At 33.3% G+C, this 26,577-nt stretch overlaps 2 protein-coding genes, 1 long non-coding RNA gene and 1 pseudogene across 3 annotated transcripts; 3 read left to right on the top strand and 1 right to left on the bottom strand.

Annotated features, from left to right (window-relative positions):
• Positions 1 to 2,683: 2,683 nt before the first annotated feature.
• Positions 2,684 to 4,741, top strand: LOC147928137 (uncharacterized). The gene is made up of 4 exons (XM_087486034.1): positions 2,684 to 3,161; positions 3,244 to 3,781; positions 3,853 to 3,952; positions 4,037 to 4,741. The coding sequence occupies exons 1-4, from the start codon at positions 2,684 to 2,686 to the stop codon at positions 4,739 to 4,741; spliced, it is 1,821 nt and encodes a 606-aa protein (XP_087342160.1).
• A 3,856-nt stretch (positions 4,742 to 8,597) lies between these two features.
• LOC104741477 (GDSL esterase/lipase At1g28670) lies at positions 8,598 to 10,453 on the top strand. Its single transcript, XM_010462357.3, has 5 exons — positions 8,598 to 9,044; positions 9,182 to 9,400; positions 9,489 to 9,637; positions 9,726 to 10,002; positions 10,083 to 10,453. The coding sequence occupies exons 1-5, from the start codon at positions 8,780 to 8,782 to the stop codon at positions 10,340 to 10,342; spliced, it is 1,170 nt and encodes a 389-aa protein (XP_010460659.2). The 5' UTR covers positions 8,598 to 8,779; the 3' UTR covers positions 10,343 to 10,453.
• Positions 10,454 to 12,052: 1,599 nt separating this feature from the next.
• On the bottom strand, positions 12,053 to 13,226 carry LOC104743595 (F-box/LRR-repeat/kelch-repeat protein At1g09650 pseudogene; annotated as a pseudogene).
• A 10,459-nt stretch (positions 13,227 to 23,685) lies between these two features.
• Positions 23,686 to 25,647, top strand: LOC147928136 (uncharacterized). The gene is made up of 4 exons (XR_015580856.1): positions 23,686 to 24,474; positions 24,860 to 24,946; positions 25,018 to 25,079; positions 25,448 to 25,647. It is a non-coding gene; the product is annotated as an uncharacterized LOC147928136 (long non-coding RNA).
• Positions 25,648 to 26,577: the final 930 nt, after the last annotated feature.

Raw genomic sequence — 26,577 nt, 5'->3', positions numbered from 1 at the left:
GAGTATCAGCATAATGGGACAACCCAAAAAAAAAAGAGCATAGTGGGACAAATTGAAGAAAAAATGTCCTTTTAAATCAAATTTCCCATTTTACAAACAGACACAAAAATCTACTCCGGGGTCCTATCGTTCACCACACCCTCTAATCCCCTCTAAGGTTACCTGCAAGACAATTTTTTATCATAAGTAATCTAATATTACTTAGTGAGTCACAGGGTTCCTGCAGAAAATAAATCCCCAACCCCAAATCCCCAAAACAAACAATCAAGCAAGCAACCAATCAAACAAGCAATCAAGCAATCAAACAAACAACATGCAAGCAAGCAAACAATCAAACAATCAATCAGAGATAGCATGCAGAAGATAATGAGCTAATTAAGCAAATAAATCTAGCAAGCAATCAATCAACTACAAGCAATAAAACTTGAATAAAAGCTAAAAAGTTTTTAACAAGTTTTAATTTATTGGCCCGGTATGCTTCCTCTCCTCAACACCTCCGCATTGCAACCACAAAGGCATGCAACCGGAACAACACTTCGAGCTACACCGTCGTGTAGACAGCCTCGGCCAGGGTAGCGTGCCCAGTAACCTCCGACCTCTTCATACCAACCCTACAACTCAATGCACATGGGTTACATGACGCGGCTGCATGCTGGTACGAAAATAGACTGAGGACAGCCATACCCTAGTCTTACTACACTAGCCGGAATTTCTCGCGGACTAAACGCCTTAAGACTTCAACCGATTGATACTTGCGTTTTTAAGCTCATAATTTTACAAGTATCTTAACCAAGTTACCATCTCCAATACTAGAACATTTCGAGCTAGTATCGAGAGTAACCTCACAATTAAGTTACCATCTCTATTACTAGAACATTTTGAGCTAGCAATGAGAGTAACCTCACAGCACATGCATTTAACCAAGAAAAATCACAAAGATAAATTCAAGAAAAATGCAACTATATGCTTAATGCAAACCGTTTACTAGACGGAAGTTTTTAAACTCCATATAGTTCGGTGAATGTGCCTGGACTCACAGAATACCGACAAACTCTTGGTTGAGTGAACGGATTATCTTAGCAACGTCTCTCCCTTGGCAGCACTTCGAATCTTCCCTTGTTGCAAACGAGTTCCTTCTCGATGCAACAGTCTTGGCAGTAGTCGATAGTCTTGTCTTGCTTTTCTCCTTCCTTCACACTCTTCTTCTTCACGCCTTCTTCCTTCTCAACCCTCTCTCTTTTCTCTCTTTTCTCTCTTTTCTCTCCTTCTTCTTTACTTAGCTTCATTTTGCGAAAATAAAGAGAAGTGAGCTTAGAGAGCTTGGGCGGCGAAATGAGCCAATGCATGGCGAGCTTCGAAACTTGGTGAGCAAGTTTTCAAAAACTTGGTGAGAATTCAAAGACTTGGCCGATTCTTCACCACTCCTTTTTCTTCTAGACAATACTTGGTGAGAAATGCATTACTTGGTCGATTCTTCACCACTTCTTCTCCTCTAGATAATGCTTGGTGAAGGCATGCATTACTTGGTTAAATAATAACCACTTCTTCTCCTTTGTCTCACACTCCTTTTGCATGCAATTTGATTGACCAATTTTGTGAAAACATAATGATTATGTTTCTCCACTTTTTGCATGAATTATGATTGGTCAATTAAGGAGACATAAGTTCCTTAATCCTTTGACTCTTGTCAGCTCGGCTAGTGACATCGTGGTGCAGTCGACGGTTCGTGTCGCAGCACGGTCACGGACAACTCTGCGGTACGTCTTGGGGTCTGCGGTACGTCTCGGACGACTCTGTCCTGCGGTACATGGGACGTCCGTGGTATTGTACATGGTACGGTACATGGTACATGGTATATCACATGGTACATGGTACATGGCCATCTTCCTGTCCGTCAACATTTTCTCGGGTCCTTTGGCCAAGGGTTTTTAATTTGAAATTTACCTCGTGGTGAGGGTCATTACAATAACCCAGGATGAACTTTTTGTGTTTTATAGGGGTTTTATTCGAAAATAGATTTTCAAATTCATAAAATACAAGATTTCCATAAAACTTGGTCACACCAAGCAGGTCAAAACATATTTCCTTAAGTGACATATCTATCTTAACATTTTTGAAGTACATTTTTGTGTCATCCTCTCTTATCTTTGTATCCAAACAAGTCTCAACTAAATTCTCTACAATCCTTGCAACCAAATACAATCATTTTCTTATTTGATAATATTAATTTCCTAAAATATATCTATCTAATTTAAATAAATATGTTAGATTAAAATATAATTTTCCTTTCATTTTTATTTAATCTTATATTTAATTATTTTAATTACTATTCAATACATAAAGTTAATAAAATTTTAGATATTTTTCAGCATCTAATGTGATTTGAATTTTTATAAATTGTCTTAGGATATTTGTAACCAAACAAGTATATCCACATATAGAGCTCGAAATACATTTTTGGAGTACAATAGGGTGCCATCACTTTTTGCCAACTTCGGGTCGGGTTTTTAACTAAAATTATAACCGATTCAATTATCCGGATCCTCCTTAAGATTGCCGAATATTTTGGGCCGGTTTTTAATCCATAGCATACTTATTTACATCCAATTAGTTTGAACAGATCAATTACTATGGTGATCAAGAAACATGTAAACGTGGGGGTAAGTATCACCCACCAGGGAACATGCCGGATGGATATGGGAGCACTCACAATTGGCACAAGCAGTGTATTTTTTGGGAGCTTCCATATTGGAAAAATCTTCTCTTGAGGCATAACCTTGACGTGATGCACATTGAGAAAAACTTTTTTGAAAATTTCATCACTACGCTTTTGAATGTGCAGGGTAAAACAAAAGATAGTATGAAATCAAGTTTGGATTTGGCGGAAATATGCGCAAGGATCGAGTTACATATTACAAGAGATGGGAAATTACCAGTACACCATTTTCGATTGACAGCGGATGCTAAGAGGGTGTTGTTCGAGTGGGTTAAATCTGAAGTGAAGTTTCCAGATGGATTTGTCTCAAAATTTTCAAGGTGTGTTGAGCAAGGCCAAAAATTTTCAAGTATGAAGAGTCACGATTGTCATGTCTTCATGCAACGACTACTACCATTTGTATTTCTTGAGCTATTGCTGGGAAACGTTCATGAAGCTATTGCAGGTATATGATTATAAAATGGTATACATTTTTATAAACTTATTTAATTAATTCACCCATTAATTGAGTATGCATTGGCTTGTAGGAATCGGAGTATTTTTCCGGGACTTTTGCTGTAGAACATTGACCATTGATGTGATACAGCAGTTACGGAATAATATTCCAGTGTTGATATGTAACTTGGAGAAAATATTCCCTCCTGCCTTTTTTGACGTGATGGAACATCTTCCAGTCCATCTCCCACATGAAGCAGATCTTGGTGGGCCAGGGAAATTTCGGTGGATGTATCCTTTTGAGCGGTTTATGAAATCTCTGAAAGGAAAGGCCAAAAATCTTGCGAGAGTTGAGGGATCAATAGTCGCCGGAAGTTTAACAGAGGAAACATCTCACTTCACATCATACTACTTTAGCCCCACCGTGAGAACAAAAAACACACGTACTCGACGATATGACGACAGAGGTGTTGCACCTACATATAATGTTCCCGATGTTCCAGATATCTTTGCTCAGATAGGAAGACTCGCTGGAAAGTTAAAGGAAGTTTGGTGGGAAGATCATAGCTACTCTCGAGCTGCTCACAATTACATCTTGCGGAATCTAGATTACGTTCAACCTTTTGGAAGGTATTCTTTTAAAAAAATAAATTTATATTTTATTTACTAAGGTAACAAACTAACAAATATCTTTTTTATAGACTTTTAGAAATGCAGATTCGTGAAGCATATCCTAATTTAGAAGAAGTTGATTATGAAGCTTACAAAGAGCGGGATTTTGCTAATTGGTTAAAATACTATGTAAGTATATATTTAAAATAAAATTATGTATATGTATACTTTATTTATTCTTTAATTTTAATAAGCATTTTCTATTAATTATAGGTTCAAAATGGATGTGGAAATGAACCCTTGCCTCTTTGGTTGCATGAGGTCGTTCAAGAACCAAGAGCAAAAATCACAACTGCTCCGATGTACTTCACTCGCGGTTACACTTTTCATACGTATGCACATGGTAGTCGAAAAGCTACAGCAAATTACGGAATTTTTGTACAAGCTGGTGATAGCGATTTTTATGGCGTTTTGGAACAAATCTTAGAAGTTGAATATCCAGGCCTTCTGAATCTGAGATGCGTACTTTTCAAGTGTAACTGGTATGATCCATCGCCCCGAGGCATGCGAGTAAATAATTGGAGAGTTGTCGATGTAAATGCCAACAGATCGTATGCCAAATTTGATCCTTTCATCCTAGCATCACAGGCACAACAAGTGAGCTTTATTTCCTATCCTCGATTGCGGCCAAGACGTGATATGTGGTTATCAGTCATCAAAGTTTCGCCTCGAGGCCGTATAGTCGGGTTAGTTGATGACCAAGTCGTGTTGCAAGAAGAGAGAGTTGATGAAATTTCCATTCCAAACATATCAACAGAAGATGTTATCCACATTGATCCACAAAACCGACAATTAGAAGATGTTGGTGATGTCTCTAAAGAAGAGGTTGTATTAGACGAATTCGAAGTGTCTGATGATGGAGTAGATTCAGATGATGATAATGTACTTTCCAGTAATTCAGAAAATGAATCTGATTAAGTAATTGTAGTTTTTTTCTAGTAATTTTTTTTATGTATGTACATGGTGATTTTTTTTAATCTCATGAAGTTTGTAGATTGTAAAGGTTCCTATTCTTTTTTAATGTATCAATTCATAAAATGAATCTGAATAAATTGTAAAGGTATTTTTTTACACTTTGCGAGGTATTTGCGACATATTACCAAGGCTTCCCTCGCAAATACCTCACAAAATCGTATACCCTAAACACAACTTTTCTATGTAATAGCGAGGTTTCGAATATTTGCGAGGCGTGTGCAAGTTATTAGCTAGGCAAGACTCGCAAATGCCTCGCAATAATTCAAAAATATATGAAATTTATGTTATATTTCTACTTGTTTTATTGTTTTTAGTTATAAAATTAATCATATTTATGTATGTCCATGGTATTAATGTGAAAACATATATATATGCTATATAATCCACAAATCATAGAGAGAAGTATAAGATATCTTCCCTTGATGCATATATAGAAGTGGTACCATATGCTATGATCTACATGGTGATTTTTTAAAATCTCATGAAGTTTGTAGATTGTAAAGGTTCCTATTCTTTTTAATGAATCAATTCATAAAATGAATCTGAATAAATTGTAAAGGTATTTTTTACACTTTGCAAGGTATTTGCGACATATTACCGAGGCTTCCCCCGCAAATACCTCGCAAAATCGTATACCCTAAACACAACTTTGCTATGTAATTCCGAGGTTTCGAACATTTGCGAGGCGTTAGCAAGTTATTTGCTAGGCAAGACTCGCAATAATTCAAAAATATATGAAATTTATGTTATATTTCTACTTGTTTTATTGTTTTTAGTTATGAAATTAATCATATTTATGTATGTACATGGTATTAATGTGAAAACATATATATTTTTTTAAAGTATAAAATTGTAAAAGTATTTTTTTTTATTTTGCAAGGCATTTGCGACGTGTTACCGAGTCTTCCCTCGCAAATGCCTCGCAAATTCGTATACCCTAAAACACAACTTTGCTATGTAGTTGCGAGGGAAACTAGCAAGTATGTCGCAATATTTGCAACGGATTTGCGAGGCGTCATAACTTTATATATATACTCGGAAGCCCTAGTTTGAGCGAGCTCAAACCACGCCGCAACACCCAAACCCTAAAATTCTTCTTCCTTCTTCTTCTCCGGTTAATCTCTCGCCGTTTCCGGTAAACTGTTACTTCCTTCTTCTTCCTTCTTCTTCTCCGGTTAACCTCTCGCCGTTTCCGGTAAACCCTAAGTTTTTCTGAAGTTCTTCTTCTTCTCCAGTTCGTTCGATTCTTCTTCTCCTTCATCACCGAGAAATCTGAGGTTGTCTCCTTCTTTCATTTGTTCTTTTACTGTTTTATTTGTTCGATTAAACTTCTTTATTGAATAAATCCAGGGTTGATTGTTCGATTTAAGATTTCTATTGAATAAATTTGTGGTTCATTGGTCGATTTAAGTTTTTTTTTTATGAATAAATCTGTGGTTGATTGTTCGATTTAAGATTTTTTTTTAATTATAAACCTGTGATTAATCTCTCAAATAGATATGTGGTTCATTGGTTCGATTAAAGTTTTTAAACCCTCCGTTTCTTTTATTCCTTGTAGATGTTTTCTGGAACGACTACACACGATATAAACGGTAGAGTTAGGCTTGAGTTTGAGAAGAAGTTGAATGAGCGGATGTGTGATCAAGTGAGCCGGTGGAAGGGAAAGTGGAGGGAAAATGGTGATAATGCAAAGCCGCGATGGATTGATCCTCAAGTTTGGGCTGGACTAGTTCAGTATTGGCGTGATCCCAAATCTGAAGTAAAGAGTATCAACGGTCGTAATGCAAGATATCATGATCCAGATGGCACTGGCATGCATAAACACCGCTCAGGCTAGACTTCTTTTAAAGCTCGTGCCAGAAAACTTGTAAGTTTCTGAATTCTAACCTTTGTCCTTCTTTACTACTCTTTTTTTTCTTACTAATAACCTTTGTCCTTTTTTTTACTTTGTTTTAGTCTGAGCTGACTGGTGAAAGCACTCTGGATTATCTACGTGTCCTAGAAGATACTCACAGAAAACCCGATGGGAGTTTTGTCGATGGAAAGTCAGAGTCCATCTACAATGAAGTGTCATCGAAGATACAAGAGGTTCAGTCTCAGCTCTTTTCAGGGGATAACACGGAGAGTTCTGCTTCTGGTGGGCTGTCTGTTCATACCAAGAACAAAATTTACGCCGAGGTAAACTTTATGTTGTTGCCTTATTGTCTTGTGTTAGTTTGTGTTGTTTTAAGTTTGTGATATGATATGCTAGGATTGGTCCAATTAGTTTGTGATAGGCTAAGATTAGTTTGTGTTTTTGTTGGATGTCTTGTCTTCTGCTTAAGTTTGTCATATGGTATGCTAAGATTAGTTTGTAATATGCCAAGTTTGTGTTGTTGTGTCTCTTCTACGATCCAAAGCTTGTATGTTGGTTGTTGCTTGTCTCTTTTATACGACTAGTAATGTGATTGTTTGATTGTATTGCTGACAGGTTGCTCCGAAGAAGAAAAATAGACTTTATGGAGTTGGTTCTTTGCAAAATGAAGCATCATCAGCCCATTTTGGTCCATCGCTTCAGCCTACTGATGATCCGGTTGTTCTTGCTGAGAAGCTCGCTGTCGCTGAAGCTACTCTCGCATCTCAAGCCACTACTCTAGCAACTCAAGCCTCTCAACTTCAAGACAATGCAGAAAAAATGCATTCCTATGATGCATATTTTGACTACTTTGCCGGGAAGGATCCTGAGTTTGCTGCTAGGTTTGGAAGCATAACCCCGAGGACGAATGAAGATGGAGGCTCCAATGCAACCACCAATCCAACCATACCAAGAGGCTCCAATCCAACCATAGCAGGAGGTACCAATCCAACCTTACCTGAGACAGGGGACAACACTGCTACCGGCACCGGCACAGACACAGGAACCGGAACCGGACTTCTCTCTCTATCACCATCTTTTTAATACAATTTGTGTATAAGTTTTTTTTTTTTTTTTTTTGAACATGGTTCTAAAGACAATTTATTTTTGCTAATCAAGAAAATGTTTCAATTGAAATATATGTTTGAATTTTCTTTTCTATTTTTATTACATTTTCTATTTATAAAAATTAGTGTAAAAATATAAAATTCAAAATCAAAAATACAATATCAAAATGAAAAAAAACAAATCCGTAGCAAATTTATGCTACGGATTTGTGATGAATGCAAATAATTGCTACTAATTTGTGAGGAAACATATTTCTGAGTTTATAAGATTATTAATATTTTGCGATAGAAATTATGTCGCAAAAGTCTTGCAAATCTGCGAGGGATTTACTTCAACATATTTTGCAAGAGAGTTGCGAGGATTATTATCCATCGCAGTTTGCGTGTGTTTTGCGACGGATTTATATTCGTCGCAATTTTTGCGAGGAAAGTGCTTCGATTTCCAATTTGTGACACGCGTATTGCGAGGAAATAACGTTTCTCGCAAATCTGTCACTATTACCATTTTGATAAGCGACAAATATTGCCGTTGCAATAGGTATGTTTTCTTTTAGTGATATTTACGAATCATTTTTTTTTCTTTCAAAAATAGGTAATACTCGAACAAATATAATTTATATTTTCAATAATATTTAATATATTTGATTCATATTTAGTTCCAAATAAAAATTGACTCCATTAAAAATTAGTGAGCAGATCGGGCCACTTGAGGGAACGGATCACGGATACTATCGCGTGCGTCAAAACATCTCCATGATCAATTCAAAATTGTTTTCTTTTTCAGTCATTTTATAATTCGTTATTATAAAAACTATACAAAGTAAGGAAGGAATCTTTCGTTATATTATTTTCAACGATATCGAATAATCCAACTTTGTGATAAATACTACTCTTTCTTGCTGGCATCATAAATGAAATCTAATAATTGCCTCATCTCTTGCCATTATTCAATGATGATCTCAAAAAAGACTATAAAAAATTGAGTGATAGAGACGACAAAGACCACGACTCTTCTTCCCCATGGCTTCTTCGCTGAGGAAGCTCATCTCAAGCTTTGTACTTGTCTTATACTCCACTACCATCATTGTCGTTTCATCAGAATCTCATTGTCGGCGGTTTAAGTCAATCATCAGCTTTGGTGATTCCATTGCCGACACCGGAAATTATCTCCATCTCTCCGACATTAATCATCTTCCTCAAACCGCCTTTCTTCCTTACGGTGAAAGCTTCTTCCATCCTCCCACCGGCCGTGCCTCTGATGGTCGTCTCATCATCGACTTCATTGGTACCTAATTTTTCCTCTCTTTAGGCAAAAACCACTTGTTCTCATCTGCTTTAGGTCTTTCTTGCGTGAACATCAAGTTATAAACCCTACTTCCTCCAGAGTTTTAATTTTGTAATGATTTCTTACTATTCAAACAGCCGAATTCTTGGGACTACCGTACGTACCACCTTACTTCGGATCCCAAAACGTGAGCTTCGAACAAGGGATCAATTTTGCGGTGTATGGAGCAACCGCATTGGATCGAGCGTTTCTTGTGGGAAAAGGTATTGAGACTGATTTCACCAATGTGAGTCTAAGTGTTCAGCTTAACACCTTTAAGCAGATTTTGCCTAACCTCTGCGCCTCATCCTCTCTTGGTTAGTAAACTTAGCCTTGTTCACTTCTATATCAGTGATGATGAATCGAGCTTGGTTTTAACGGGGGTTGATTTCTTTCTGTGTTCAGATTGTAGAGAGATGCTTGAAGACTCACTGATACTCATGGGAGAGATTGGAGGAAACGACTATAATTACCCGTTTTTCGAAGGCAAAAGTATCAATGAAATCAAAGAGCTTGTTCCTTTAATCATCAAAGCTATTTCTTCTGCAATTGTGGTAACAAATCTTTACATTTCCCTCCCCCCCACACAAAAATGTGTTATATGTTTTTTTTTTTTTAACAAATTAAGAAACAAAACTACAGGATTTGATCGATTTAGGGGGCAAAACACTTTTGGTACCCGGAGGCTTCCCAGCAGGATGCTCTGCGGCGTATCTGACTCTATTTCAGACCGTGGCAGAACAAGACCATGATCCTTTGACAGGTTGTATCCCATGGCTCAACGAATTTGGAGAGCACCACAACGAACAGCTTAAGACAGAACTTGAACGACTCCAAAAACTCTATCCTCATGTCAACATCATTTACGCCGACTACCACAATTCCTTATACCGGTTTTTTCAAGAACCAGCTAAATACGGTCCGTTCCACTTAAAACTCTGCCACTGACCTTTCATGGTTTGTATCATTAACCGATATTTTGTTTCTCTCTTATATTAGGATTTAAGAACCCTTTGGCTGCATGTTGTGGAGTCGGAGGTCAATACAACTTCACTATTGATAAAGAGTGTGGATATGAAGGAGTTGGCTATTGTCAAAATCCTTCTGAGCATGTGAATTGGGATGGTTATCATTTAACCGAAGCCACGTACCAGAAGATGGCTCAGAGTTTACTCAACGGCCCCTATGCAACTCCTGCTTTTGATTGGTCCTGCCTTGACTCTGATTCAGTGGCTAAGGAGTGTTCCTTCAGCAGTTAAAATTCATTAATTTGTTGTAAAAAGAATGTGATGATGATTATTAACAAGAACAGATTGCTTGTACTGCAAGATTTGACTAATGACAAATGGATAAGTGGTAAATGTAGACAAGATATAATCTACATTAGTCTATATTTTATTAATGGAAAGTTGTATATAGAAATCCCCAAAATATGTAATTAGGAAAAATAAAACCCTAAAAAACTTACGATTTTGATACACCAGTTTGGACTTTGCCTCCTAGGCTCCTCTGCTCCGATTTTCTCTTTTCCACGACGTCTCTTGTTGTTGTCTTCCCTGCAACCTTCCTTCGAAAGTTCGAAGTCTTTTTCTTTATGCTTTAGTTAACAAGTTGGAGGAAGCAAAGATTACGTTATGCATATCTGACAATAATCAAATTCATTTAATAGAAAATAAACTCTGGAAATAACAAACAGGGTATCCAATGGAGTCAGCAGTGTAATAGTAAATGGTCGTGCCAATGGCATGACAAACCTAAATATTGACCTTAATGTAAGTTTATTAAAAATTAAATTATACACGTCCACTAAATCTTAAACTATTATAATATCCATAAAATTGTTTAGTATAGGATAAAAGAACGGTTTCATGCTTAGGTTTTTAGGGGATATGATGAAGTTAAAATTGTTTGGTATAACAATGACTAATTCACCAAAACACAAGTAATTTTTAGTGGATGTGTATAATTTAGAGTCGATATGGACTTGATTTTATGGACATGAAATCATAAATCTGTAACCATAATTATCCCATGTCCAACATATACACCCGCATATTCAAGTAAAGTTTCAGACATATTTCATGTAAGTGTAAATATAGATTACAAATTTGCTCAAAAAATTATTGCCTCTGCTTCTGTTTGTCCTTGCACCTGTCCCTCTGCTTTGGGTTCGGTTTCAGGGTGTTCCTTTTCTCGCAGCTGCACCGTTTCCATGTGCTGTGGCTCGTTTGTTGTCTCTGTTTCTGTTAACCCTTCCAGGTCCTGTATGGCTTGAACCACCGCTCGATTTTCACTTCCTCCCATCTCAGATTTCAACACAGTAACAATATCCTTAGCTCTCGCTTGCTGCATAAATGAGACATCAAAACCAAGCCATAAGCAAATAACATAGAAACCAAGAAATGACCATATTGTGTTTCTGTTCATTAGATAATAAAAACTTACAAACAACTCAAACTTCTTCTTAAGTTCTCTCCATAGTCACCATCTTGCCGCCCAGAAGCTCCCTTTGACACCACATTCTACGTTTATAAACGCAGTAATATTAGATTTAATCAAATAATATTAGAGACAGTGCCAAAGACTCGTCGGTCACGAAGAAACACTCTCTCTTTTAACGTCTTCAATGGGCTTGTCCGTATGGATCAAAGTCAATATCCAGGCTCAAGAAATCACGAACCGGAGCTCCAACCCAAGGTTTCTCCCTTGGACAAAGTAAACGTGCTCTGTCCCAAACAGGTTCAATCGAGATCTTAGTCGCTCCACGAGCTATTTCCGCCGTAGCGTTAAAGAACAGACTCGCACTAGAGTAAAGAGAGATATGGGAGACTAAGAAAAAAGAAGAAGAAAAAATAGAAGAGCACTTTAATACAAGCAATCCTGGTAATAATAATACAAGACCACAAACATAGCTTAAAAGAGACAAACCAAATGGAGATTACATAACGCATATCTGACAATAATCAAATTCATTTAATGGAGAATAAACTCTGGAAATAACAAACAGGGAATCCAATGGAGTCAGCAGTGAAAGCAGCATCATAAGTTTTGGTTTGCGGATCATGTACCACCAGTGTTCGACTATCTTGTCGAGAAAAATACAGCAACTTCTTCTTCTTCTTCTTCTTCTTCTTATTCTTCTTGTCCCCATCCAAAAGTGCTAGTGGCACGACCGGGTATTGAACTTGGAAATCAAACTTGATGAAAGTTTGATCAAGATCTAAGGAATAAATCTTGGCCCATGTCTTGCTCTCAGAGTTGAACGACCATATATCTTGGTTGAGCCAATTCATAGAGGAGACGCACAAGCGGTCGTCAAGGTTGCACATAATGAACTTGTCAGGTTTTGCATTGGCAAAAGGAGTTACAGGGATGACTTGAAAAGCTTCGGTGTGAAGATCCAAAGATATAACTTGGGTTTCTGGGCAGTCGACGGTGAACCAATAAAGCGAGCCATCTACATAGGCAGGATATCGGGAAAAAATCCGGTAAGGTACAGAGGGAGTGACATACCTCCAGGCATTGGTGGTAAAGTCGAAAACTTCGCATGTAGTAGCAGTACCGTCCTCTAGGGACAACTCGGAGGAGTTGTATAACCAAACGGCCTTGTATCTGCCTGTGAATTTGTCTTTACCGAACCCGGCCAAGCTTAAACAAAATGGTTTTTCCTCTGTCAATTATGAGTTGGTTAAAGCCGGAAAGAAGAAGAACTCGATGCCACCTAGTGGTGGCATTGACCACAAAACCGGAGCGGTCGGGAAAGTAGAGACAAACGAGACCGTCACAGCAACTCTCAGCAACAAGGTAATATGTGTTATCCCAAGGAGTAGAGATCTGGAGCGATGATGATGAACCCACCACCAATGTTCTTAGAGATTCGATTCCCGCGACTTGTTCTACGTCATCCGGGTCAGTGAAACCATCCTCGTAAAGAAATACAGACACCATAAGAACATCAGGATCTCCTGATTGCTGACAATGCTTGTATTGTCTTTCTTGGAATAAAGGGGATTCGATCGTTGATTTCCACTGCTTCGATACAGCCTTGAATCTCATCAGAGATGTCGCTGGAGCTCTCTCGAGGATGAGCTCTACGACATCGTGGTAAAGACATTCCGTTCTCGAACAAAGTTTTTTCGACATAACGTTGTTGCAAAATAATATTTCTCTTCATCGTGCAGAACCCTAGTTATCTCATATCTGACCAAAAAAAAAGTAAATTTCACCAACACTTTTCCTTTTTTTTTTTTTTTTTTTTTTTTGAGAAAGAACTTTTCCTTTTTTCTTGAATATAGAAAATTTCATTCTACGGATCTCATCAATTTATGAAGGAAAAAAAAGAAGAAAAAAAAAGGAAAGGATCGTCTTAATCCAGTTGAACATATTGTTCCTCTATGTATATCTCCTAACTGAACTAAACTCATTTCTTTAGAAGGTATGTTCATTGGAGACTTGGAGTTATGGGTATTTGGGTCAAATTCGGATGTACAGAACGCAATATATATTACCGGACTTTTAACACACAAACACACAAAAAAAACCCAATTACCGGTTTAGTGTAGCGAACTTTAGCATATAATTTGGGGGATTTATAAGTAAACAGAGGATTGATTATAGAACAAATGCATTCGAGTCAACATTATTTAGGCCATTTTAATAAATAAACAATGGGTTATACACTATCAAAGACAAAGACGGTAATCTAGTATCTACCATGAGTATGCCTAAGAAACTAAATGAACCACTGACAAAATAAAATAGAAATGAAATTGTAGCAAGCTATTACAGATCGATATAAACAGAAAGAACAGGTTTGCACTATGAAGTTCTTGGATTCATGTTGTCGTATATTTTACCCCTCTTCAAGTGCCACACAAAACTATCATAATAAAAAGATGCGTAATGTTGGCACCTTTAAGATATATAAAGGAACAACCTAACAGAGGAAGTATGCCTTTGCATGAAAGCATCTGTTAACTATTCCAAATATAATAATTTTGTTTAAATGTATACTAAGATACAATACATATATGATATATCGTTAAACGTGTTGACATATCACTTTACCTGAAATCTTTGGAAAATGTAGCAAAATTAAATAGTGGGAACGATACATAAAGTTTAAAAATAAAGTTTCACTTTTTTATAATAAGACGAGAGACTAGCCCAATTTGTATCCCATGCATGCATAAACTTGAGTGCTTTTTTTTTTTGGGTACAAATCTTAAGTAGTGCATTTTAGCCATCTATTTTTTTTGTTCAAAAGCCAATCTAGGCTTGATGAAACTATCTAGGGTTGCCGAGAATGCAACCTCTATATCTCCTAAACTTCATATTATAAGAAAACATTTTGATTGTATATAGTTTTCGTTTTTACTTATCTTTTTTCTAAATAAAAATCATTTGAATTACTCGTCTAGAAATGTCCACATGGTACCAGAGCGCCAACCTTACTGAAGAACCCATCATAAATCTAACATTATATATATTAAAAACTTGTTTCTGTTTTTTTCTTTTTCTTTGTGTGAACTTGTTTATTTTATAATGTGACTAGTGATGTTCGCTTCAATACAACATTTTGTTTCTTTTTTGTGGTCTAGTCTAAAGACATTTAACGTTAAAATAAACATTTGCTATTACCATATACAGTTTGAGGTAGTTAAGTAGTTTCTTGTATAATTAGCTTATCTGAGATTGTCAGGCATATACCATTATAATTAACTTTAGACTACTATGATTTTTTTTATAAAATGACATTTTCTAATACCATGTGTACTAGAACTAATCATTCTAAAAGAAATCTGAAGTTAAGAAAAATTATTTGATGTCAAACTAACCTAACTACAAATAAATACATTAACCGTTATCTTGTTTTCTTCATTCTCTTTTTTTGTTATATCAGTCTTTGTTATTAGATCTCTTGTAGTTCTTAGTAAACCAAAGAGAAGGAAGAAGAGGAAAGGGCGGCAAGGGTTTATTTTAAATCAATGTGTACTAGTTAGAAACTAATTTATAAAAGTATTTATTAATTAGTTCATAATGACTTAATGTCATTTGTAATCCATAAGAAATATTACAAAATTACTGCACAAAAGCTTCCAAGCATATATATGAATGGATTGAAAACATATTTTTAGTTTTACTAAAAGATAGATCATAGTACATAGTATTGATACATCCTGTTCTTATATCATATTCTAAATTATTAAATTTTACATGAAATAGATATAAAATAAGAAAATTATATTAAAGTTTACTTCAAATTATTTCATTATGAATATAAAATAGAAAATTGATTAATTTTGAATTTTTTTTTAAGAAATTTTCAATAACTTTATAAAAAATTTAAAAGAAAATTTCAATAACTTTATAAGACTTTTTAAAGCATTTCTAAGAATTTTAGGTTCTTATTCATTTTTGATTCTGGTTTGGTTGAATTTTAATTACTGATTTTCTTATATGTTCAGTTTATTTTCTAAGTTAAGCTAAAATGATTTTTAAAGTTGTATAGTAAATCTTTTAATGTGCTACTAACGGGTTAATATAGAAGCACAATGGTATCATAAAGTTTTTAATATGGGGTGCATGTATAGATGGTTTACATTATCTTTTTATGAAACGCTAAATTTTCATATAGGCTAGTTTTTGTTTAGTGTTTAAAGAATCTCTTACAACGTAGTAATAATAATAATAAAAAATCTACATAAATCAGTGTTCTACCTTTTTCTAGGATACACCTTTCTAAAAAGAAAAGAAAAAAAGTTCATACCAATGTTTTCACGCCTGGCCCGGTCCGACCGGTTAACCCGCGACCCGGAGACTTCACAGGTTCGGGTATAGTGCTAATAACCGGTAGTAATAAAACCGGCAAAATCCAGAAAAAAACCGTTATTAATCCGCGACCCGGTGAACCAGTTGACCCGGCCGGTTAGCGGTTCAAAAATTCTATTTGATTTTTGAAAAAAATGTAAAGAGATTCACAGTTTCAATTACTTTTAAAACCTTTTATTCGTTTAGAGCTTAGACGGTAACACATAACTCACGACACAACTCTCATCTTCAACTCCTTTGTCATCTCTCGAACTTTGGGTAAGAACAGTTAGTTATTTTTGAAAATGTTTTATTAGTGTTCTTTATTTTTTTTATTTGGATTTAAGAATTTTAATCATTTTATTATTATTATTAAACTTTATACTTTGTTAACATGATATTCTTTTTTATAATATTTTTAAAAATATTTATTTTATATAAATACATTAAACATATTTTACTCAATTGACCTGTAGTCGAATCCGATTGACCCGATGACCCGGTGACCCGAGAGCTAGTCCGGTTCACAATCCGAATCGGGTTTCAAACATTGGTTCATACATTTGTAGATTTCTTATCTAAGTACAGCTAAACAAAATTATATCCCATAAAAATAAAAGAAAGGAAAAGAAAATAGCTTCGTGAGATGTCAAAATTATGAAGAAGGAAAAAAACAAATCTGATTATCTTGTCTCTAAAAAGTGTAACGGTTTCAAAAAAAAAAAAAAGACAGTTAAAGCCTGTTAACAATATCAGTTGAAGAGTACCATCATAAGCAACGAACGGTGATAGATTTGGGAACGGTGCTTTTTACATATATATTTTTTTTCATTTTCTTTCTATGCTTTACTCTTTTAAAATATATTATCTTAAATAACTGATTATAGAGTGACAACTCACTCTCAATTCACAGCTTTTTTCCATCTTGGGATTGTCTTTAGTCTAAAAATAGCTATTTCCTCTATCTCTGATATTGTTCTGGTAGAGAATGTTCTCCTCTACATCGCAACTATGACATATCTACATAAATAAATTAAATTATGTCGTAGATTTTTTCTGGAAAATATAACTAATTTGTTGAGATTTGCATAATAACAATCAAAATATTCAGTAATTTTTTATCACGTTAATTTGGTACAAAATATTGTATAAACTTATCTAATAGTAAAATATTAGTAAAAAGTAATAATTAACAGTTAATATATTGTTTTTTTAATTTATAATTTTATAAGTAACAGTATTATCTTGAAATTCACATATAATTTTATAACTAACGACACCGCATAACGACAATATAGCTAAATTTAATTATGTATTATCATTATTTATAAATGTTAACTTGTTTTAACTAGTTCTATAATATGTGGCGCCGTATAACGACAATATAGTTATATTTAATTTATTCATTATCACTATTTAAAAATGTAAACTAGTTTTCACTAGTTTTGTAATTTGCGGCGCTGTCACAAAAACTTACATTAACTTTAAACAGTATGTTTACTTAAATTTTAGTGAAGTAGATGGTGTTTACGTTACTAAGTTTTAAATTTTGTAAAATAAAAAAAAATTTGAAGTATATCTACTAATAATGAGGGTAAATTAGTGGAGTTCTGAATAATGACAAAAAAATAAATAGTGTAATTTTTTAATTTATTCACCGTAAATACTTTAAAGTAAAAAATTATAAAAAAAAAACTAGAAAAACAAAAAGATACAAAACAATTCAAATGTTATCGTTATGATGAGAAAGTAGCTAAGAGCTTCCTCATTGGACATTGGGTATATATATGCCTATATGGTAGGATTCTCAATATCACCTATACAAACTCCCCCAATTTCTATATCGCTCACCTTTTTTTACTCAAACTCTCCAGTAGTGTCTCTGGTTTTTTTTTCTTTGCAGTTTAGCTCTATTGCAATTCAGATCCTACATCAAAGTTTTATTGAATTGTACAAAAGAGAAATAGTAGAGATCTGTCTAGATAATGAGTAAATACCATACTGATTTCCAACATATAACCATATTTCTTGTCTTCTTTGATTTTTATTTATCTTTTGTTTTGTTTTCTTTGTATATCAATCCTTAGATTTCATGTGCAGAATCCTAAAAAGAAGAACAATCTATTGCTACCGAAGGTGAGAAAGAAAGAGTTATTTGCTTATTGCCAACCCTTTTTTAAAGAAAATTATTGTTTTTGGAGTCTCAGCACATAGATTTATTTAGTTTGGTTTTTCGTTATTCATATATCAAGATGAAAGTGCTCAGGAAAGTTATCAGTGTTGTCTATTTGATATATGCACTAAAAGCTAGAGGCATTTTTCTTGTATACTGATATTTTAGAGGCCTCAAGCAGTTTTTTTCAAGGCTGATTCTGCTTGTGTTATATGTGATATTTATTTTCTATACACACGGATTACTTTATTTTTTTAATATCAAATAGTTTTAAACCAAAAATATGAACTAAACAAGGGCTGAGCATCCAAGTATTAGGGTCAGTTTCTAGTAGGAACGGGTTTGAGTTTCAGACAGGGAATTTTAGATTTTTAACAGAATAAATTTAAAAATTCGATTTGGGTTAGATCGGGTATCGGTTTTTTCAGAATTTCTAAAATCCTAATTAAATCGAAAATTTTGGATTTGGATTCAGTCCAATTTTTTGGTTCGGTTCCAGTTCAGATTTTTGATTAGATTTTTTTGCACAAGCCTAAACTATATGATTACCTCATGTAAGTGTTGCCTTTGTGAAATATAAAGGAGCTTAGGCAAGTCCCTACTAGCCCTGGGCATATTACCTTGAACCCGAAACCCGAACCCAATCCAAAGTAGGGGGTTCGGGTCGGGTTCAAGTAGTGTGTAAAACCCTATCAGGTGTAATACATTTAAGGTTCGGATACCCGATCGGATTCGGATATTACCCGAACTCGAATATCCACCCGAACTAATCCGAATTAAATGTAAAAATATGCATCTAAAAAGATTTGAACCCAAAACCTTGTGCATTTAAGGATGCATCTTTAACCATTTTGTCATCTTAGTTTCTTTGTCCTAATGTAAAACGTTAAATATTTTTATATATATATATATATATACAAGTGTTTTAAAATTTTTAAAAAATAAAAATTAGTTTTTTTTTGTTTATGGTTTGTTTGAGTTCGGGTATATCTGAATTACCCGAACCCGAACGGGTAATACCTGAACCCGATCCGATAGTATAAAAAATCTGAACGTATTCTATATGTCTAAACCCGAAAACCCGAAAACCCAAAAACCCAAACTCGATCGGGTTTGGGAACCCAAATGCCCAGGGCTAGTCTCTACAGTGGTAGAAACTGAGAACATGGACGAAGTATTTGCTGGATTATTCTCCGTTCCAGCAATAAGCGAGGCTACTCCCACAACGAGTACACAACCAAGTCTAGTCCCATTTCCAGAGTCATTAACAATACCACAATATCCACCTGACGTGGTATGTTACCTACTCTTACACATTTTATAGAACATTTAATCATTATAACAAAAAGCCTTCCAAAAAAAAAAATCATGAAAACATATTCTACTAATTAAATTCGTTTTCATATATAAGCAGGAGCCAGTGAGCCACTATGCATTGCTTCTGGATATTTACAACACTCCGATCAACAAGATTTATTGAATCCAAACTTGCTCAATTCCTTTCAAGAGCCAGATGTGTCTACAATGGTAAATTATATATTTCACTTTTTTTTGGTTATCAGGTTTCAAGAGCCAGATCTCTTGTAGTTCTCAGTAAACAAAAGAGAACGAAGAAGAGGAAAGGGCGGCAAGGATTTATAAAATTATTTATTAGTTCATAATGACTTAATGTCATTTGTAATCCATAAGAAATATTACAAAATTACTGCATAAAAGCTTGCAAGCATATATAAGAATGGATTGAAAACATATTTTTAGTTTTACTAAAAGATAGATTATAGTACATAGTATTGATACATCCTCTTCTTATATCATATTCTAAATTATTAAATTTTACATGAAATAAATATCAAATAAGAATTTTATATTAAAGTTTATTTCAAATTATTTCATTATGAATATGTAATAGAAAATCGATTAATTTGAAGAAACTTTTACGAAATTTTCAATAACTTTATAAGACTTTTAAAAGAAAATTTCAGTAACTTTATAAGACTTTTTAAAGCATTTCTAAGAATTTTGGGTTCTTATTCAGTTTTGATTCTGGATTTGGTTGAATTTTAATTACTGGGTTTCTTTTATGTTCAGTTTATTTTCCAAGTTAAGCTAAAATGATTTTTAAAGTTGTATATTAAATCTTTTAATGGGCTGCTAACAGGTTAATATAGAAGCACAATGGTAACTTAAAGAATTTAATATGGGCTGCATGTATAAGATAATTTACATTATTTTTTTATGAAACACCAAATTTGCATATAGGGTAGTTTTTGTTTGTATCTAAAGAATCTCTTACAACGTAGTAATAATAATAACAAAAAAATCTACATAAATTAGTGTTCTACCTTTTTTCTCTAGGATACACCTTACTAAAAAGAAAAGAAAAAAAAGTTCATGAGATGTCAAAACTATGAAAAAGGAAAAAAAAATCTGATGTTTATACCTTTCCATGTTTGATAAAATCTCTATACCTTTCCATGTTTGACAAAATCTCTAAAAAGTGTAACGGTTGCAAAAAAAAAAAAAAACAGGCAGTTAAAGCCTGTAATCAATATTAGTTGTGTCAGTTGAAGAGAATCATCATAAGCAACGAACGGTGATAGATTTGGGTAGAATCCATTGCAAATAACACGTGTAACAATCATTGTCTCTTTTTTTTTTTTCCTAACATAACCTTCCATGCTTTATATATATATATTTCATTTTATTTCTATGTTTTACCTTGAATAACATTAGTTTTTGGGAAGTAAATACAAAAAAGACTTTTCTAATTTAAGTAAAAAGCACTGATTATAGAGCGACAACTCACTGTCAATTCACAGCTTTTTTTCCATCTTGGGATTGTCTTTAGTCTAAAAATGACATATCTACATAAATAAATTAAATTATGTAGTAGATATTTTCTGAAAAATATAACTAATATGTTGAGATTTGCGTAATAATAATCAAAGTATTCAGTAATTTTTTATCACCTTACTTTGGTACAAAATATTGTATAAACTTATTTAATAATAAAATATTAGTAAAAAGTAATAAGTAACAGTTAATATATTGTTTTTTAATTTATAATTTTTATAAGTTACAGTGTTATCTTGAAATTAACATATAATTTTATAATTAATGACACCGCATAACGACAATATAGCTAAATTTAATTATGAATTATCATTATTTATAAATGTTAACTAGTTTTCACTAGTTCTATAATTGGGCGCTGTATAGCGATAATATAGTTACATTTAGTTTATTCATTATCATTATCTAAAAATGTAAATTAGTTTTCACTAGTTTTATATTTTGCAGCGCTGCCACGAAAACTCACATTAACTATAAACAATATTTTTACTTAAAGAGATTTTAGTGAACTAGATCATGTTTAAGTTACTAAATTATAAGTTCTGTAAAATAAGTTTAAAAAAAAAATTCTGAAGTATATCTACTAATACTGAGGGTAAATTAGTGGAGTTCTGAATAATGACAAAAAAAAATAGTGTAATTTTTTAATTTATTCACCTTAAATACTTTTAAAGTAAAAAATTATAAAAAAGCTGGCAAAACAAAAAGATACAAAACATTTTAACAGGTGTCGTTATGATAATAAAGTAGCTAAGAGCTTCCTCATTGACATTGGATATATATATGCCTATATGGTAGGGTTCTCAATATCACCTATACAAACTCCCCTAGTTTCCATATCGCTCACCTTTTTTTTACTCCAACTCTCCAGTAAGTGTTTCTCGTTTTTTTTTTTCTTTCCAGTTTAGCTCTATTGCAATTCAGATCCTACATCAAAGTTATTGAATTGTACAAAAGAGACATAGTAGAGATCTCTCTAGATAATGAGTAAATACCATACTGATTTCCAACATATAACCATATTTCTTGTCTTCTTTGATTTTTATTTATCTTTTGTTTTGTTTTCTTTGTATACCAATCCTTAGATTTCATGTGCAGAATCCTAAAAAGAATATCAACCTATTGCTACTGAAGGTGAGAAAGAAAGATTTATTTGCTTCTTGCAAACCTTTTTTAAAGAAAATTATTGGTTTTAGAGTCATCAGCACATAGATTTATTTAGTTTGATATTTTGTTATTCATATATCAAGATGAAAGTGCTCAGGAAAGTTATCAATGTTGTCTATTTGATGGATGCACTAAAAGCTAGAGGCATTTTTCTTGTATACTGGTATTTTAGAGGCCTCAAGCAGTTTTGTTTTCTTCAAAACTAAGACTAAATTTAAGAAAACAATATTTTAAAGGAAAGAAATGTTTTTCAAAAGGAAAAATGGCTTTTTTCAAAGGCAAAAAATAGCTTTCTCCAAGAGGAAAAGAAATACCATTTTCAAATTAAATAATTATATTAGCCACAAGCTAGGCTCTTATTTAACCAGCTTCCGACCAAGGCTGATTCTGCTTGATCAAGGCTGATTCTGCTTGTATTATATGTGAAATTTATTTTCTATACACTTATTTAATTCTTCTGCACACACACGAGTTACTTTATTTTTTTTAATATCAAATAGTTTTAAACCAAAAATATAAACTAAACGAGGGCTGGGCATCCAAGTATTAGGGTCGGTCTCTAATAGGAATGGGTTTGAGTTTTTTCAGGCATGAAATTTTAGATTTTAATTGGATAAATGTAAAAATTCTGTTTGGGTTGGATCAGGTATAGATTTTTTCAGAATTTCTAAAATCCTGATTAAATCGAAAATTCTGGGTTTGGATTCAGTCCAATTTTTTGGTTTGGTTCCAGTTCAGATTTTTGATTAGATTTTTTTGCACAAGCCTAAACTAGAGGTTTGGCAAGTTAAATATTCTTATAATATCAATTAAAATTTAGATGGTCCAGTAACTTGTTTCTTTACTTTTGGTTAAACCAAAGTTTTGTGTGTGTGTGTGTGTGGTTAAATACAATATGGTTAAACCAAAGTTTGATTTTCTTCTCATCAATTCATACTCGAATCTGATATTTGAATACATATAAGTAGGATGATATCGATCGGTATACAAAAAACGATTCCTCATGTTAGAATTTATACTTGTCTAGCTAGTTTAGTCAAATGGAAGCCAAACATGCTTGCTAATTTAATTTATGATTACCGCAGGTACGTATCGATCTTCCAGTTAAACAAGTCAATATGCTCGATGATCAAAGTTTGCCATTTAGTCCTTCGTGGTTCCCCCCGTCAATCGATGGTATACCTTTTTTTGTTTTTGTCGTGCTTCAAGTTTTATATAAAACTCTATTGTGATATATGTCTATATAGATGAATAAACTTAAGTTTTGCCTTTGTGAAATATAAAGGAGCTTAGGCAAGACCCTACAATGGTAGAAACTGAGAACATGGACGAAGTATTTGCTGGATTATTCTCCGTTCCAGCAATAAGCGAGGCTACTCCCACAACGAGTACACAACCAAGTCTAGTCCCATTGCCAGAGTCATTAACAATACCACAATATCCACCTGACGTGGTATGTTACCTACTCTTACACATTTTATAGAACATTTAATCATTATAACAAGATTTACTTAATCCAAACATGATGTATTCTTTTCAAGAGCCAGATGCTTCTACAATGGTACATTAACTGAATTCGTTTTTATTTCGCCTAAGCAGCAGCAACAACCACCATTATTCAATTCACAATCTGATGAACAAGGTTTATTAAATCCAAACAGACTGAATTCTTTTCATGAACCTGATGTTTCTACAATGGTAAATTACAAATTTCATTTTTTTTTCTAATTCGAATGTAACCAGATGAGACTATATGCTAAGAAACTAATCAATTATAATATATAATTATGTTCGTTTTCATTTTGCCAACAACCATTATCCAATTCAAATGGATATTTACAACAATCAGATGAAGAAGATTTATTACAGAACATGCTGAATTCTTTTCAGGAACCAGGTGGTTCTGCAATGGTACGTTAGTTTTCCTTTGTTTTTTTTTCACTTTTAATTAGTGCAGGACTCATCTTTTACAAAATCAAATTTCTGTGACCTCTCCTCAACTTCAAATACCATCGATTTCTACCAGGTATTAAGTCCAAACATATATAGTCGGTCACAAAATTCAGCACAAGAGATAATTTCTTCTGTGGCAAATTAATTTTTGAACTCATTTTTTTTTTGGACAAAAGAACTTTCATTCACTTAAATCCTCAAAAGAGGGTAGTTCATACAAATTAGAGCTAAGGTAATACAAGGAAAATAAAGATAAACGCTCAAAAGAGGGAAGTTCGTACAAATTTTTGAACTCATTTAGTTTTCTCATTTCTTAGGCATCATGGCAACACGCAAGAGTTTGTAGGTCAGCCTTTTCCGAGCTTTAGACCCCCTCAACAAGAGACTTCTACACAAATACGTCTATGCACAAACTCATTGACTACTCCCCTACAGGTACCATATATTTCATTCGATGAATGAACTATGTGATTATCTTTTTTTTTATAAGTAATTTCAGTAAGAAACCTAACTATTATTTAAAAGAAAAACTAAAACATTAATAACTAACGAGCTGCCCTATCGCTACTTTTTTTTATCTAAGGTCCCACATCGATCACAAGGTTTTTTTTTCAATGTCTTTGATTATTTACTTTCACTTGATAGTTTATTGAAGGCCACATCAAAAGACCATTTTATAACAATATTTTATTTTAAAGAAAAATCAAAACAAGAAATATATTTTATATAGAGAACATTAATACACACATAGATATGTATACAAAATTAGAACTTTTATCAAAATAAAAAAAATATTATTGATGATACGTGTACATTACAGACAAGTGCTATTCTAGGGCGTCGAAGAAGAAATCATCAAAATCAATTTGTGCATGGAGAATCATCATCGCCTGTCCACCAAAGAAAGGTAGTATATAAATATATGTTACTCTCCAAGATAAACAGAATTGATGAGAAAAATACATTTCAATAATGCAGAGGATCGTCTTGCTAGTAAGCAATGTTGATTCAAATGCAGCCAATCCTCCCGGTCAACATAGGTTTATACTTTCCCATCTATTTTTTTTTTTCATTTCACTTTTTTCGATCTATTTTCATAAGTCGTTTTGATTATCATAGGACTCTCGATATAAATATTAATATCATTCTTATGGACATCATAATTATGTTTATATTGTTTCTGATCCAACAAAAGTATGACAGATTTGTCCCAAAACACAAAAATACATCATCCTTACTTTAATTACATGATTACTACTTACAAATTTTCCATATATAACTTTTTAATGGTATTTTTCATATATATAATTAGCTTCATATTATTATATTTATTTCACAGTATTTTATCACTGACTACAAAGAGACTTATGAACATTACTAATAAATACGTTTTACCTTTTTATTTCAGGATACAAAATTCATTATATGATCCAGCATATGAAAGCCTTGGTTTAGCTATCGATCCTATCTTGAGAAATTTTCATTTTCACAGATGAGAAAAACGCTAGAAAATTCTTATATTTAGCTTTTCTATTTTATTCATTAGGTTACAACCTTTATGGTTTAATCTTTCTGTATTTATGAATTCTATTGATGAATAAGAACTATATTGATGAAGAATCGAATTTTATTGTAATCATTAATCTTTTCTTGTTTTTTCTCTCTCTCTTATTAATCTATATACTAGTGACTTTGGAAGAAAACAATTGGTTTATAGTAAATGTTTTTTTTTTTTTTGTGGGTATCAAAATCCTTATAAAATTTCTCAAACATTACTCATGTTTCTTCTTTAATTACATATTTAAATATTCTACTCACATCCAAATTTTGTTTTTTAATGTAAAATTTACAAACTGAGGATTCGAACCTTCAACCACAGCTACAATTATTATTTCCTCGAACCAACTCTCCCAAACTTAACATCGTACCGATACTCCTTAAACAGTTAAACTCATGGCCCCTAGACGGCTAGACTCTAGACCTCAAACCTGATCACGAGTGTGGCCATTATCTCCATGATCTAAACAAGAGTGAGTATATTAAATACTTGGGTAGTGCGAAGGATTATATATTTCCGTCCATATGCAATACAACGCGATGAACGACTTATTTCTATACTGTATGTTCACAAGGGTAATGCTAGTCAATCAATCAATTATTATCACAGCCTAGACTATATATACATGCATATTCTTACAACTAGCGACAATTCATTAGCATGTAATCGGTTCATATTATTTCACATAACCCGTATTTGTTTACCAAAGACTACAGTAGTTGTTTTCTTCTTTTCTAATGCAACAAACTAGCCTTTGTTTTTTTGAATTCCTTTTGTTTTTGGAGCTCATTAGCCGATTTAAATTACATACCTCTGAAAAAAACATAATTGTAATTTAATGTTTTTATAAATAATATTCAAATCTCTTAGTTTTGTTTTTTCCTAAATTCAAAATACATCTTTGTTTTGTATTCTAATTCTACTTAAAACATCCATTAAATAACAAGAAATCATGATTAGATATGTATGTATTCTACATA

The sequence above is a fragment of the Camelina sativa genome, chromosome 14 (genome assembly GCF_030686135.1).
Source record: "Camelina sativa cultivar CO46 ecotype springtype chromosome 14, ASM3068613v1".
Classification (NCBI taxonomy): domain Eukaryota; kingdom Viridiplantae; phylum Streptophyta; class Magnoliopsida; order Brassicales; family Brassicaceae; genus Camelina; species Camelina sativa.
This window is presented reverse-complemented; position numbering and strand designations above follow the sequence as displayed.

Coding starts and splice junctions, on each gene's coding strand:
- LOC104741477 (XM_010462357.3), top strand. CDS start 8,780: ATGGCTTCTTCGCTGAGGAAGCTCATCTCAAGCTTTGTACTTGTCTTA. Junction 9,045..9,181: donor TCTCATCATCGACTTCATTG/GTACCTAATTTT, acceptor CTATTCAAACAG/CCGAATTCTTGGGACTACCG. Junction 10,003..10,082: donor TCAAGAACCAGCTAAATACG/GTCCGTTCCACT, acceptor CTCTTATATTAG/GATTTAAGAACCCTTTGGCT.
- LOC147928137 (XM_087486034.1), top strand. CDS start 2,684: ATGCCGGATGGATATGGGAGCACTCACAATTGGCACAAGCAGTGTATT. Junction 3,162..3,243: donor CGTTCATGAAGCTATTGCAG/GTATATGATTAT, acceptor ATTGGCTTGTAG/GAATCGGAGTATTTTTCCGG. Junction 3,782..3,852: donor TACGTTCAACCTTTTGGAAG/GTATTCTTTTAA, acceptor TCTTTTTTATAG/ACTTTTAGAAATGCAGATTC.